The sequence below is a fragment of the Branchiostoma belcheri genome, unplaced genomic scaffold (genome assembly GCF_001625305.1).
Source record: "Branchiostoma belcheri isolate BF01 breed outbred unplaced genomic scaffold, Haploidv18h27 scaffold145, whole genome shotgun sequence".
Classification (NCBI taxonomy): Eukaryota; Metazoa; Chordata; class Leptocardii; order Amphioxiformes; family Branchiostomatidae; genus Branchiostoma; species Branchiostoma belcheri.
This window is the reverse complement of record NW_017802880.1, coordinates 207,680-224,518: the sequence shown is the minus strand read 5'-3', so window position 1 is coordinate 224,518 and position 16,839 is coordinate 207,680. Positions and strand designations below refer to the sequence as shown.

The 16,839-nt window shown below is 40.5% G+C and overlaps 1 protein-coding gene across 1 annotated transcript; it reads right to left on the bottom strand.

Moving 5' to 3' along the window:
- Positions 1 to 7,668: 7,668 nt before the first annotated feature.
- On the bottom strand, positions 7,669 to 11,385 carry LOC109464990 (zinc finger protein 678-like). The gene is made up of 2 exons (XM_019762108.1): positions 10,739 to 11,385; positions 7,669 to 8,449 (listed from the first exon to the last, which is right to left on the bottom strand). The coding sequence occupies exons 1-2, from the start codon at positions 11,377 to 11,379 to the stop codon at positions 7,669 to 7,671; spliced, it is 1,422 nt and encodes a 473-aa protein (XP_019617667.1). The 5' UTR covers positions 11,380 to 11,385.
- Between the last annotated feature and the right edge of the window lie 5,454 nt (positions 11,386 to 16,839).

The window sequence follows — 16,839 nt, the reverse complement described above, 5'->3', positions numbered from 1 at the left end:
TTGCAAAGAAAACTGCCCGTGAAGCGCTGGAAACTGCCTACAACACCCTTGTACGCACGAAGCTGGAGTACGCCTCAGTCCTGTTCAGCAACATCGGTACCACAGCCTGTAAGACACTCGAGCAAGTCCAGTATCAGGCAGGACGGCTTGTCTCAGGTGCTATGGCTCGCACACCTCGACTAAAGCTACTAGAAGAGCTAGAGTGGGACAGCCTAGCAGCTAGAAGAGATTACAACAGACTACTCATCATGTACAAACTAGTATCTGGCTCAGTTCCTCCCCACCTTCAGGTGCTGATCGCTACCACCAGAGACAGCCAAAGACAACTCCAAGTCCGGCTTCGTAACGACGCACACCTGCACGTGCCCTTTTGCAGAACGGCCACCTACAGGAACAGCGCTAGCTTCGTTCCATACACCACGCGACTCTGGAATAGTTTCCCGTCGGAGGTGAGGGAATCTACCTCTTACAGCCAGTTTAGACAGAGGTGCAGGGCCCACATACTGTCCACCCGCCATCATCAGAAGTACCGAAGGCTAGGTGACCGACAAAACAACATCCTCACCACGAGACTACGTCTTGACTGGTCCCAGCTCAACTCTGCCCTCGCCAAGTTCAAACTCACCTCTCGGAGCTGCAGCTGTGGAGCCACGTCTGAGACGGTCGCACACTTTCTCCTCAGCTCTGTACGAGGACGCACGGCAAACACTTGCCACCGAAGTACGTCGCCTGACAGATCGACCCCTCTCTACAAACATCCTTCTCAACGGTTATCCAGGTCACGACCCTCTTACAGATCAAAACCTTTCGGCCGCTCTTCACACTTATATTTCATCAACAAACCGATTCTAATTACATAACTCTTAGTCCTTCCATCTATTCCTACAACATTATAAATATTGAATATTATATGTTTGAATGACCTCTGGCCTCCTACCATACTGAGTTATATTGTTACTTTTTTGAATTGTATATACTGTCATTAGCCTAGGTTATGGATTGTAGGGTATGAGAAATTTTTGTGATTCGTTACTTTATTGTGTTATGATGTGTGTATGATTATGTATGTATGTATTTCACAATGTGGGGCCCGACATTAGCTCAGCTGCCAGGGCTTCCACTGTATTGTTGGCAATTTAAATAAATAAAATAAAATAAAGCAGAGGTTGGAGGGGAATGATCGTAACCCCCGCTAACGATCATCCCCACCAACCTCTGCTTGGAGAGTAGTGGGACCAGCCTTTGCACACAGGCTTGTGGCATGAGACATGCAGTAGTCTGTACAGTGTTTTTACTATACCTGTACTTCAAATAAGTTCTCTAGATTTAATGACGACCAAGATGTCTCAGCTGTTTGTCGATGCAGGCTTCTGCAGCGCCAGCCAAAGCTTCCCTTATATTGGGCATGGTAAAACTTCAAGTCAGATTGGTTGCTGGGATTTTTTCTAACTTAACTATGTGATAATAGTGATGTTTTGTGTAAGGGATTTTATTCATTTGTGCGAGTGTTGCTTTTTTATTCTTAGATTCTTTTTTTTTTGCTTCCACGTTGCTGCTGCATTCAATGCTTATTTTTCTTGCGTGAAAAACTTGCATGCACACCCCGATCCTTCCACAACTTGGCGTCGTGAATTCCTGCTGTAGTCTGCATCTCAGGATGGACTTGGCGAAGTTTACCTGTGGTCAGCAAGAGAGAACAGAGCATAAATTAATCTATGCCAACTTTTCCCTAGCTATGCTCTTAAATTGACAAGATTTAGGGTCATGTTTTTAGACGTAAATGTAAATATGCAAAGCATGTGAGTCAATAAATTTTACAGAATGCAATGATGCGCACATCAAACTAAACAAAGGTTGAAAGTCATATGTATGTTTATTCATCAAGAACGATGTTGAGACGACACATGTTAGGACACAAATTGAATGAAGTGACACAGTGTAACAAGCAAGAAGTCTTTTATTCATCATCAAAACAGCAATAAATCAGTGGAACAGCAGTTGTCGTCTTGTGCTTTGGGGAGATAGATGGAGCGGTCAGCAAGTTTCTTCGATTCAAATGTGGCAGCATGTACCAAACTGAATTCCTAATGGAAGTCATGATTTCCTTGTTTCATGCTTCATAAGCTTTGGTCCGTACAAACCTATTTGCGGCACTGTCGTGACTCTTTGGTCATAGTTACAGGAAGCGGATTTTTTTTAAAATTCTAGGAACAGGTGAAAATCAATGCGTGCGCGGACGTCATTCATAAAATTTACCTGGTGTTGCCTTACCGTGGAAAACTAGGAAAGCAAACTAAAATGAGCAACATCGTGCGTGGAATGTGGCGAATTTACATACGTGAACCAGCCGATCGCGCCAAATTGCTGGTAACTGGATTTACTCTCCGCAATAAACATGTTGAACTCCGAGATGTGCATCCTTTCAGACAACAGGATGGAGTTCGGGTAACAGTTAGAGACGTCCCTCTGTCAGTGGATGATAACGTCATCATGGAAGGCCTGAAGAGGTATGGCGCGAACCTTCTAGGGCCATTGAGGCGAGAAAAACTCAGAGTGGATGGAAAGTTAACTAATTGTGAGACTGGGGACAGGTTTGGGTTCATGCGGGAACCTGCTAGCCCTGCAGAATGTTGAGTTGGGCGGTCGATGGAGAGCCCGCGTGTTCTATCGAAACCAGGGATTCGAGCAACAATGTCTTAAGTGCCTAAGCAAAGAACATCTGAGAAAAGACTGTACGTCTGATTGGCGATGCTCCCTCTGCAATGAGCTTGGGCACAAGCGAGCTGACTGTGCTGGTCTTTCAGCAGCCGGTGTCAACAGTAGAGAGGCGCCAGAGGAGCAGAGAGATCGGGACAAGGACCGCGGCCCTCTGCTTGACGTCTCAGGCCTTAACTTACCGGAGGTTCGATCCTCTGAAGACACTGATGGTGAAACTGGAAAAGACGAAACGGCTCCACCGACTAGTGGGCAACGCCAGATTACAGACTTCACCACAAAAAGAGGCAGGAGAAAGAGAGGGAAAGGTCCCAAACCTGGAGGTCAGCCGGTTGCCAGAGTGACAAGAAGTGCTGCCAAGAACAGTGACAATAACGTATCCAGAAGAGGATTGGCTAGACCAGAGCCACCCAGTGGTAGCAGCCAAGTACATGAACCTGATCCTAGGATCACGGAACTGATTGAAGCAGGTCGTTACTCATGGAGTAACCCTCCAGGTACTGAGGCGATCAGCTCATCGATGTGCTCAAGTGACGACGAAACATGAACTCTTACGGACTATTGAACTCGTGTAAGTGATTAATTTGTTCCTCATGACAACTAATATATCATTTATGTCACTTAATGTCAGGGGATTACGAGGTACACAAAAGAGACGAAGTCTATACTACTGGTTTGAAAAACAAAAAGCTGATGTTTTCCTTTTACAGGAGACATATTTTACAGATGATAAAATTAATATCTTTGAATTAGATTGGAATGGCCCCCAGTTCCACGACTTTGGTGGACAACACAGTAAGGGTGTGTCTATACTGTGCAAGAAAAACATAAAGTTGGACGTTATGGAGGTAATAAAGGGGCAGGATGGTAGAAGATTAATGATTAAATGTAAAGACTTCACTCTCTTGAATGTGTACGCTCCTTCCGAGCGGGGAGAACAAGTATCGTTTCTCACTACGCTAAAAGACTGGATAGTGGTAAACAATGTGGATAATCTTGTCGCAGGTGGTGATTTTAATATGATTAACGATCTGGTCTTAGACAGGTCCAGCAAGAGACAAACCCAATTTACTGCACCTGAAAAAGCACTTAGCAGCTTTAAAAAAATGTTAAGCCTCGTAGACATATGGCGGGAAACACATCCCCATGTACGACAGTACACCTGGAGGAGACAAAATCCAGACCCTGTTTCAAGCAGATTGGATTTTTGGCTTATCCACAGATCGCTAGCTGCGCATGTAGCAAAATGCGATATAAGATCTTCTATTAAAACAGATCACCTTGCAATATTTTTGAAACTACATTTCGAAAATGCTTCTAGGGGACCTGGATTTTGGCGCCTAAACACTTCACATCTCAGTGATGAGAAATATGTTAAAGGAGTTAAGTCTACAATACAAACTGTTGTTAGTGATTGTAATTACCTTGATGTATCCAAACAACTAGTTTGGGAAACTTGTAAGAAGAAGATTAAGGAGTTCTCTGACACCTATTCCAGGGCTAAAGCCTTTAAAGTGGATACAACACTTGAAAAGTTAGAAAAGAGACTTCAAGAACTAGAGAGTAAGTTAGATGATAACCTTGAAGACATTGTTCTAAATGAATACACTCAAATAAAGCTAAAATTGGAAAATATATATGAATATAAAGCAAAAGGAGCACAAATTAGAGCTAGGGCAAAGTGGACAGAGAAGGGAGAAAAGTCTAACAAATTTTTCTTGAATCTTGAAAATACTCGCTCAAAACAAAATACCATTACTAAATTAAAGAATGGAAATGAAGAAGAGACAAATCCGTTTAAAATTTTAGACTTGGAAGTAAACTTTTACAAAAACCTGTATTGTTCTAAGAACCCTGTTACTGATGAACAGATTGATACTTTTCTTGAGTCTGTTGAGGTACCCTCTCTCACAGATGAGGAAATGCTACTGTTAGATGAACCTATAACTAAAAATGAATGTTTCGCAGCATTGAAAGCGATGAACCAAAACAAAGCGCCTGGAATTGATGGCCTTCCTACCGAATTTTATCTGAAATTCTGGGATGAAGTAGGAGACTTGGTCTTCGAATCCCTGTGTGAAGCAATAGAAAGCAAATACCTTTCCGTGTCCCAGAAGAGAGCTTTGTTAAAACTTATTCACAAAAAGGGGGATAAGACTAACTTATCCAACTGGAGACCAATTAGTTTGTTGAACACTGACTACAAGATACTAGCTGTGGTATTAGCAAGACGAATGCAGAGTTTCTTACCGAAACTAATTTCAGAAGATCAGACGGCTTATATTAAGTCAAGGTTTATAGGACAAAATGTTAGATTGATACAAGATGTTATTTATTATTCTAATTTTTACAACCTACCTGCAGCAATCGTCTGGCTTGATTTTAAAAAGGCATTCGATTCAGTTAACTGGAATTTTATGTTTAGAACGTTAAATAAGTTTGGTTTTGGACCTACTTTCACTTCAATAGTTAGAACAATGTATACTGATATTGAAAGTTGTATCGTCAATGCAGGTTGGAAGTCTGCCTACTTTAAATTACAACGAGGAATTAGACAGGGATGTCCCTTATCTGCCTTATTATTCAACCTTGTAGTTGAAATTCTAGCATCTAAAATCCGGCAAACTAGCATTGTTGAAGGAATCAAAATTGAGATTAATGATATCATTCTTGAAACAAAAATAAGCCAGGTCGCTGACGATACAACTCTCACCTTGTGTGGTGATAACTCTATAAAATGTGCCCTACAGATTGTAGACAATTTTAGTTATGTTGCTGGGCCCACGTTGAATCGAAAGAAGTGTGAAGCCATGTGGATAGGGGCCAATCGAGGAAGAAGAGATACTCCTTTCGGAATCGATTGGCCGAATAGGCCCGTTAAGTCCTTAGGTATTTATTTTGGTTACACGGAGGAAGAGTGTGAGATGTTGAACTGGGAAACCAGAATACAGAACATGGAAAATTTACTTCAGAAATGGCGTAGGCGAAAACTAACTTTTTATGGGAAAGTCTTGATTATTAAGACGTTGGCAGTATCACAAATAATTTACAATATGAGTATGATCCCAACACCTGATTGGGCCCTAAAACGAATTGAAAAAGCATGTTTCTCCTTTCTTTGGAATGGTAAACCAGACAAAATAAAAAGAAAAGTACTGTACTTAAACTATGAAGATGGTGGGATTAGGATGATTGACATATATGCTAAATGTAAAAGCCTACAAGCTTCTTGGGTCCGTAGGATTATGGAAAATCCAAAGGACCCAAGTAGAGTAAGTAGATGGAGACTTATACCTATGCACTTCATTGAAAAGCTTGGGAAAAACTTTTTAGTCTTTCGATTTAATTTTAAACAAAGGGCTGATGCACCCCCTTTGTTAAGTCTTCCACCTTTCTATAGAGAGGTAGTTTACGCATGGCATGAAATGGGTGGAGGAAAAACGGATCTCGCTTCGGTGCGAAATGAAATTATTTGGTCCAATGAAAACTTTAAACTTAATAAGAAAACACTTTTCTTCAAAAACTGGATTGATAGTGGTATCATTTATGTTAGAGATATATATATTGCTTCAGATTTCATATCGTCAGAGTCTTTGCTGAGGAAGCTAACTAATAAACACAATTGGTTGTGTGAGTATTCTTGTATTAAGAGGTCAATAGGACGAAAATTGTGTAATGACGATTCTGCAGCAAATTTATGTAATGAAAATGACATGATATGGTACAATGAGACATGCAAAATAGTGGATATGTTTACTAGCAAGTATCTATACTCAACATATGTGTCATATACATGTAGCAAACCAACTGCCCAAGCTTATTGGGAAACTGTAGTACCTAATCCAGACTGGAAGGCTATATGGAAATGTCAGATCTGTCAAATTAAGAATAACAAACTGCGCGAATTTAATTTCAAGTTATTACACAGAATTTTGCCTTGTAGGTACTTGCTACATAAGTGGAAAATACGAAATGTATCAGGAAATATTTACAGTCCTTACTGTGAATTGTGCAACAAACTTGAAAATTATCAACATATGTTTTTAGAGTGTCATAGATTAGACAACTTCTGGAGTAGGATAGAAAATGAAACACACATTGTTATTAATGATCAAGAAGTGTTACTTGTGAGAAATAGTAGTGCAAAAATCATAACTGTTGCTAAATACGCAATATTTATTTCTTGGTTAAAATGGAAAGATGATTATAGAAAGAAAGATGATGTATTCCTAATTTTCATGAATTTGTGTCAAACTTATATTTGATTTTCAGTTAAATTATCAGTATTTTCAAGTATGATATGTATATGATGTTCACTAGCAAGTATCTATACTCAGACAATTTCTGGGAAAATGAAACTCATTTGGTTATCAATGATTATAACTGTTGTTAAATACGTATACTTATATTCACATTGTATGATCATGTATCTTATGTATATGACTTAAGAGCTTTGAAGAATAAAATCGTTCAAAAAAAAAAAAAAATGAGCAACATCTTAAGCATTGGTAACAAAACATGCATGCTACTACTAATTCTAAACGGTAAGGATCTACTATATTTACAGCGATTCTAATCAGCGATTCTAATTACTAAAACGATAACAGATGGGAGATTGCACCATCACCTCAAACGAACGTTATCTTGTGAGGTAACTATATTACTCATTAGCTACGTCTTGTTCTTTACTAAATCTACTGATTACGAAGGAAGCAACGGCGATGATGTAAACTTTTTGCTACCCTTAACTTTACATGGTTACCGCGTATTTTAAGAAAAGGAGCAAATAAGAGGCCCCATTGGTGAATATGTACTACCTTTGCTTTGGCCAATATAATGTAACATGGTGTAATCTTCACACCGACGTTGGCAGACTTCCTCCACTTTGGGCTAGCTAGCATGCTAAGACTACTTGAATAACGGAAGCTTTTGGTGCTTTTTATACAAACTTGCTCATATGTGCACGTGAGTCCGCAAGTGTCTCTTCAGATTTGACAACTGACTAAACTTCTTGCTGCATTCCTCGCACCCGTAAGGTTTCTCACCAGTGTGAGTCAGCATGTGAATCTCCAGATGACACAACTGACGGAACTGCCTACTGCACTCCTCACACCTGAATGGTTTCTCACCAGTGTGAGTCCGCATGTGAGTCTCCAGATGACCCAGCTGACTGAACTGCCTACTGCACTCCTCACATCTGTACGGTTTCTCGTCCGTGTGGGTCCGCATGTGTCTCTTCATACTACCCAGATCACGGAACTGCATGTTGCACTCCTCACACCTGTAGGGTTTCTCGCCCGTGTGAGTCCGCATGTGTTTCTTCAGATTACCCGACTCACTGAACTGCTTGCTGCACTCCTCACATCTGAACGGTTTTTCACCAGTGTGAGTTCGAACGTGCTTCTTTAGATCACCTAGCTCAAGAAACCTGCCACATTCCTCACACCTGTACGATTTCTCACCTGTGTGAGTCCGCATGTGTTTCTTCAGACTACCAAGCAGACTAAAGCATTTGTTACATTCCTCACATCGGTAAGGTTTTTCGCCTGTATGAGTCCGCACGTGTCGCTTCAGATCACTACGGTAGTGAAACTCCTTGCCACACTCGCCGCACTTGTGGGTACGCGGAGAACTCTGCTCTCCCTCCTCTTGTTTCGGGTGAGATTCACCTCTGGCCGCCATGTTGGTCAAACTGTTGATCCTAAAGGAAAAATGTAAAAATTTGAATACAATATATCAGATCAATGGAATTAATAATCGTGTATACTGTATAACATGTATACTATGTATTATTAGATAGCTTTAACAATGTCTAGAGTCAGAAGTTCAACGGTTAGGTGTAACAAGTCGATCGGTGTAATATAGCCAGCTGCCGCTGCGCCGCGTGCCTGCGAAGCTGGTGTGTTACGCCGAAAGGCGGTTATATCGGCTATACAAATACAGATACTTACTCTAACAAATGGTTAGGGGAAATAAGCTGTGAATTAAATGCATGAAGGTAGAATTCTTAAAGGCCAGGATAAGAGCAGAGATAGCACAACGAACATTGTAACCAAGATGGGTCAAAATGTAGACGGCGTAAATGGCAGCGTCTTCGGGCACATGGTTTGGTATGCTGATGGTCAAAGGAAACATTTCACAATTTTAGCAAAGGCAAGTATGAAAAGCAAATGTAGACACACATAAAGTTCTTCTTGAGTCTAACCTACAGGAAGATGTCACAAGGCAACGACATACCAAAAACAATACCTCAATTTTTCATTGGACATGAATATAGGATAACATAACGAAATCATAGTCGACACTTACCAAGATGCACTGACGCTCTAAAAGTACTGCACGATGTGTTCATAACGGCACAGATCCTCACGGCCGCGGAGTCAGTAATGATAGTAACAGAGTAGTCAGGGACGCGTTTATATAGGGACTGGGTGGGTGGATAAAACCGGTCCGGTGGGTTTTACTTGATTACGAAACAAAGGAAAGCACCATAATGATTTGCATAGGGAAGAATCAGACAACATCATTCTTAGAAAAAAAGAGACCGAGTTGGAGACTAACAATAATGTTGGTAATCATTAAAAACAACAACATATTACGTGTCTGAATTTAATTTTATTGTTGAAATTATCATATACGTTACATGTGCTGATTTGCATAGAGGAAATTAGACAACATCCTTTGGAAAAAGATCATCAAATAAGATACACACATTATTACGTGTTTTTATTTATTGGCAAAGCTAAGAGGTAGAAAGTTAACAAATCACTAGCACCTACGGATAGTTACAGAACACTTATAAAGGCAAACAACATTCAACAAACAGTCCACATTCGCATTTTTACACAAGACTTCTAGTTCTAATATACCGTGTAACTATGTCACTATTGTCTAAACAATCCACAGTCGCATTTTTACACAAGGCTTCTAGTTCTAATATACCGTGTAAGTATGTCACTATTGTCTAAACAATCCACAGTCGCATTTTTACACAAGACTTCTAGTTCTAATATACCGTGTAACTATGTCACTATTGTCTAAACAATCCACAGTCGCATTTTTACACAAGACTTCTAGTTCTAATATACCGTGTAACTCTGTCACTATTGTCTAAACAATCCACAGTCGCATTTTTACACAAGACTTCTAGTTCTAATATACCGTGTAACTCTGTCACTATTGTCTAAACAATCCACAGTCGCATTTTACACACGACTTCTAGTTCGGGATACTGAACAAGCATTCGTAATTTTACAATGGAGTCATGTACACTACTGAAAGAAAACAGTTAAACAAGAGGTCATATTGCCACAAGAGATCTACAAACCTCGCTACTGACTCAAATGATACCACATAACAGTAATACTTACACTGGAGGGTTTTCGTTGGTATGAGATTGCACTCAAGACTACTGAAATGCCAAAACATTTTGCTACATTTTCCCAACTGTACGATTTCTCACCTGTGTGAGTCTGCATGTATTTCTGTACAATTAATATGTCTTACTAAACTGCTTTCAGCGCTTCTCGTTTCAGTTCGAATCACCAGTGAGAGTGCGCATGTTCCTTCAGAAAGAAAGAACTTCATTGCACGACAATTGCACATGGTACAATGTATGGCAAACTACATACATGTAAAGAGAGTAACAACAATAAAATAAGTGTGTTGAATAAGACCTAATGTCGAATAAAACCTAACATCTCTATATCATAATCATTCAAATAATAAGGGATATCACAAGTCTTTGATAAAGCGTTACAATCGAGTGGCCTAATCACAAGTTTCGGTATTTTTTGTAATAGCAAAGCATTCCTTTATATATCTACCTATTTTTGCGTTGTGGGGACCATTACATGTAAAGATATATTCAAATCTGTCTCCAACATCGAGACTCTTGAAATCTTTGGTACTTGATTCGAGAAATGTAAATAGTTTGTTACGTATAACATCATATTTGGTACATTCCATAACAAAATGAAATCTGACTAAACTGCTTGCACATTCCTCACACATTTATGGTTGCTTGCCATTGTGACTTCTAATATGTTTCTTCAGACTACCCAGCTCACTGAACTTTCTGCCACACTCTTGACATCTTTGCGGTTTTTCACCAGTGTGAGTCCGTATGTGAGTCTTCAGATTACACAGGTCACTGAACTGTCCGCTGCACACATCACACCTGTAGGGTTTCTCACCAGTGTGAGTCCGGATGTGTCTCTTTAGATTTGACAAATGACTAAACTGCTTGCTACACGCCTCACATCTGTACGGTTTCTCACCAGTGTGAGTCCGAATGTGCTGCTTTAGATGACACAGGCTGTTAAACTGTTTGTCACACTCCTCACATCTGTACGGTTTCTCACCAGTGTGAGTTCTCTTGTGGTGCTTCAGATGACCCAGCCTGCTGAACTGCCTGCTGCACTCTTCACAGTTGTAAGGCTTCTCCCCAGTGTGAGTTCTCATGTGCTTCTTCAGACTATACAGCACACTGAACTGTTTGCCACATTCCTCGCATAGGTACGGTTTCTCTCCTGTGTGAGTCCGCAGGTGCTTCTTTAGACGACTAAGGAAGCGAAACTCCTTGCCGCAATCTCTGCACTTGTGGGTACGCGGAGAACTCTGCTCTCCCTCGCCTTGATTCGGATGTAATTCATCTGTTGCCATGGTGATCAAACCTGCAGACATAATATAAAACATCACAGATTTAATTTTGTTATAAGAACAAAAGAGGTACAATGAATGAATGAATGAATGAATGAATGAATGAATGAATGAATGAATGAATGAATGAATGTTTATTTTCGTGCCATTGCGATCATATGTCGCCCAGCCCATATGGGCTTATAAGGCACCGACAAAATACAAAATCAAAACAACTCAAAAGGTACAAGAGAGAATCAGATGTAACATAAATTATAACTTAACATAATATATAAGTAAAGAAATACAGGAAATTAAGTAGTACTGGTCATAGTACAGAAATTAAATCAAATGTAACGTAGATGATTAATAATAATAATTTAGGTTCAACCAAAATTGATAATGCATAAAAGTAACAAGAGGTAACTGTCACATGACTGTTACAAGAGGGACACCCAGATTTTCAAGGAAAACAACAAGAGCCTGCATTGCAAACAATAAAACCTATGTACAAAACATTAGAAAAGGGAAAATTAATAAAATCTCCTGAATCTGGTTTCATGCTTAATCAGTAACTTCTAAAAATGCATAGTTCGGCATGCTAATGATCCAAACGGCCAGTCAAGGTTACATAGCCAAGAATGAAAAGTAAGTCGTAATATAGAACTAACTTCCTTCACCCGCCGATTTGTAATATTACCTACAAGATGCACGAAGTAAAAACAACAAGACTGGCAATGAAAACATACATTGCCATGGCACCGGTGGTTGCTGTTAGGGTTATTGTTTGCATGGCACTGCCATGATTTAATGATTTTGAGGAAGACTTGGTACTAGATATGATACAGTGCACTCCTACCCTGAGTGTATAGTGAACGAGCCCCGGGGTCACAGAAAGTAGCTAGGGCCATCCGGGGCAGAGAGGTCTTCCCAAGGGTTCCAGGAATGTGGCCATAGATGTGGGCCAGAGACATGCCTGTGGACATTCCATTCCTGTGGACAAAATGCCTGTACCATTCCTAGAATTCTTGCAAACTGCACACAACACTGTACCATTAGGCTCCTCCCTTGGACATCGCCAAAAAAACAAGGAAACAAAAGAAAGGCACATACCAACTTGAATACGCACAGACGGTCCACAGTACTGCACGATGTTTTCACCAACACAGATCCTCACGGCTGCAGAGTCAGTACTGACAGAAACAGAGCAGTCAGGGACGCGTTTATATAGGAACTGAGTGGGTGGATAAAACCGGTACGGTGGGATTTTCTTGATTACGACACAAAGGAAAGTATTTTGTTACATCTGTCGATTTGCATATGGGAAATCAGACAACATCATTAGATAAAGATACAATCAGTTAGACAATAAGGATAAAGACAACAACATGCATATTATGTGTTATACTTTATTGTTGAAACTGAGGTCAAAGGGACGACTGCCTGCATACAACGGGGGCTGTTGCGTGTCAGTAAACTGTCTAATCGTATTCCATGGAAGGTCCATAAATGGCCATTATAGTAATTTGAAAATGTATCATTATCAAACACCTAGCTGTAAAGCTGTAAATTCCTCAATCACGCCAGCCAACCATGAATACGATCAATGGCCGTGTTTACGTGAAGTCACCCAAAACGCGATAACTCACATGTGCACCTTCCTCACATCTGGTCCACGTGCCACACAATCCTTTGAAACCGTGTCCCATCACAACTCGCCTGAGCTACACTTATTGTTGTTTGATGAAAACACGCAAGGTAGCGTGTTATTAATGTCAGAGGTCAGCGACATGCTTGCTGATGCCCCCCTCCCAGCGTATCTCGGCCGAATGCCGACGTGGTCCCGCCAGAGGCGGTGAAGCTCGTCCTAGAACGGACACATTATTTGACCATTACTACTCTTTAAGTTGCTGACACGTAAATTTTGGTATTGCATATAAATAAAGAAATATCACTCCGTAATCCATGACCAGGCGAAGTTACATTGAAATCACATTGCGTTCAGACGCAAATCGCGATGCGGGGAAACCGATTCGAAACCACCTCTAGAAGTGGCTTGGGATCGAGGCGCTTTCAATGTGATTTGGAACGTTCACATGGAGCCACTTGAAACCGGCTTCGGGGTAAACCACATGTAAAGCGCCTTGGGTGACTTCACATAAACACGTCCTTAGCTTAGACCAGGCTCCAACTAATGTGTCACGTCAGGGGAAAAGAATGCGTCTCACCAATGGGTCAAACACCTGTTCTTGTGTTGTGGGTGTCAAAATATATCCATACGTGCCGCACCAGAACTGTACTCTCTAGCAGACCAGAAAAGGGATTTTGTAATTGCACACCCACGATATATGTTTGGGACTATTTTAAAAATATTTCTGCCAAATTTTGCCCAGAAAGGCCATTTTTCTACAACTCAAAGTGAGATGTTAAGTTGTACTTGTCGTCGATGTTAAGGCCACATCGACTTAATTTTATGGATGACAAAATTAGTGCGCGCGGGCGAATAAAAAAAAATCCGGCCAAAAATAAAAATGCTACTAAACCACAGGAATACAAAGCTGGTGTTGTGAATTCGCGGCAGTACTTAGCGACGTATACGATAAGCCGGCACATGCTGGCTTTTTGCGGAATTTTTGAATCGACACTGTACGTAAGTACTGAGTTCTTGAGTCGTGGAGCTTCGGTAGCCTGGGTGCCAGAGTTATCACCGGCTCCGTATTGCCACTAACTACCATGGACTACCCAGGCCTATAGCCAGGTCAGAGCCACGGTGGACGTGATCTTTTTTTTTTTTTTAAGAACAGGCGAAAAATCAATGCGCGCGCGGATGTCATCCATAAAATTAAGTCGCGTGGCCCAAGATGACGAATCAGACTGATTTCAAGTTACAATGGAAAGATCCTAACACGTTTTCGGTCCATCTGAATACGTCTCTTTTGTTGAATAAACGTAGTATTAGCAATTTGCAAAAATAATCTATATCCAATTTTACATTGCAGACAATAACATCATGCTTGATGCGTCTGGACGCAATTCATACACTTAGGCCATACCAATTTAATTTCTTGGTTAACGGATTCGCCCGCTTCATATTTTACTGATTTGCAAATAAAACTGCAAAATGCTCATATTTTACCCTAAACAGTTGAAAACAGTCCTTTTCATCCTAGTTGTTACAGTTATTCCATCTTTCAATGCAGTGGTGTCATTAAAAGTTCAAAATTCATTGTTTAAATTTTGAACCAGCCTGGTGTGTTGACTTCATGGTTCCTATCGTACCATTTTGGGCCATAATAGGATGCCTAGGCCTGTTTTTATTTTTTAAATTTTTTTCGCCCGCCCGCTCCATTATTTTTCTAGAAAAATCCGTTAACCGAGAAATTAAATTGGTGTGGCCTTATATAAGATTTGTGCATACAATTGGCCTACTTTCAGTATTATATATATTATTTATCAGCTACCATTAAATAGAACAGTAGACTATCTAATATTTTGGTGCCCCAAAAAAACATGTACACCGAAACCTTTCACATTAGCCCTCAGCAAGTAATTTTCATGGATGACATCAGCGCGCTCATTAATTTTCGCCTGATTTTGGAGAAAAAAAAAACAATAAATTTTGTTGCCTTCTGACAGTGGTCAACGTGCCGAAAATAGGCAAAGATGTTTGTTGCCAGGTGGATTGCAGATAACTATGAAGAGAGGAGACAAGAAAAGGCTCTGATTTAATGTTTTGTTTCTTACTTTGATGCAGTGATATGTGATGTTTGCTATGTATATGTAATGTTCCCAATGAATCAAAACCATTTGTACGATGATTGAGTCAAAATTTCAAAATGTAAGAGCCTTGTTTTTTTCGGCTCGCCCTGTTTTTTTTTCGCCCGCTCGCATTAGATTTGGAATCTGTGGAGGATGTCATCCATAAAATTTAGCTGCTGTGGCCTTAGATTATTCTAAAGTGTTACGTCGTTTTGACTGGTATAAAGCAGAGAAGGGAGGTAGAGGATTAACATTACACTACAGATTGAACAACAAAACTGTAGTAGTGGGGTCGTGTGACGTAGCGCCAGAGTGCGCGACTCGGAATCGAGAGGTCCAGGGTTCGAGTCCTGACATGCCAACAATCTTGTGCCCTTCGGAAAGACACTTAACACGACTTTCCTCACTTCGCTCAGGTGAAAATGAGTATTGCCCTGTAGTGTATTTGTCCCCTGTGTTGGTGGCGGCATTAATATAAGTTGAAAAAACTTGAGTGTGCCGTCACCACGTCTGGTGATTACATGTTGGAATAAAAAAAAAAACTGTAGTAAGAGGTCACCAATCTGCCACGATGTCTGTAGTAGAACTAGAAGGCTCGTCTAATGGTGAAGACACTCGCGTCCCAGACGATAGCCAGGAAGAAAGGGAGAATTCTCACTGCTCCACACAGACAGATGAATATGGTGACGGCTTCATCGAGCCATATCTCACAGCTTATTACCTGGGGAATCTGGATGCAGAAAATCCAGGGGAGATCGCGTCGTCTCAACAGGAGCCAGGGTGCCATGATGCTTCTTTCTCGAAAGGTGAGATTTCCAATGTGTAATTTCATTCCGTAAATAATTTCATCAGGTTGGTAAACGAATGAATAGCAAAGTTCTTTGATCACAACCATTTATTTTTCACAAGCCGACGTTTCGATGACCTTCTGTCATCTTCATCAGGGCAATTCTGACTGGTTTACTAGTTTACTAGCTAGTTTTTACTGTTTACACAATTACACTACGTTCCGGAATGCATTGTTAACAGTAAAAACTAGCTTAAGTGCACTGTGAACTATGTAACACCTTCAGTGCACTATGCACATCTAGCGTCAGTGCACAGTACACCAGTCAGAATTGCCCTGATGAAGATGACAGACGGTCATCGAAACGTCGGCTTGAAAAATAAATGGTTGTGACCTTTACTATTCATGTAATTTTATTGCAAGAGTTAAGATTGACATTGTATGTTTTTACAAAAAAAAGGGGTAAAATGCAATACATATATACACTAAAATCACATACTGGGTTATTTCATGAGTTGGAATTTGGCCTCAGGGTTGTAGCGAGTTTGACAAATACAACACATTCAATAGCGTGAGAGTTTATAAGAAATACAACTAAAAGTAGGATTTTACATACTGCTCCCAAATAGATATTCTGTATCTGTATCTGTATAGCCGGTATAACCGCCTTTCGGCATAACACACCAGCTTCTGTATCTGTATAGCCGGTATAACCGCCTTTCGGCGTAACACACCAGCTTCGCAGGCACGCGGCGCGGCGACAACTGGCTATATTACACCGATCGACTTGTTACACCTAACCCTAGCTTGAACTTCTAAATCTCGACTTTGTTTAAAGCTATCTAATGACAATGCCCCTACTATACTTGGTGACAGCGAGTTCCACTCTGCGATAGTTCTAGGAAATAATGAATTCTTGTAATGAAAACCTCAATACA

What these genes read in the sequence shown, in the direction of transcription:
- LOC109464990 (XM_019762108.1), bottom strand. Translation starts at nt 11,379, where the DNA reads ATGGCAACAGATGAATTACATCCGAATCAAGGCGAGGGAGAGCAGAGT. An exon ending in ATTAGAAGTCACAATGGCAA is followed by an intron (nt 8,450 to 10,738) that starts GCAACCATAAAT and finishes ATTGATCTGATA; the next exon opens with TATTGTATTCAAATTTTTAC.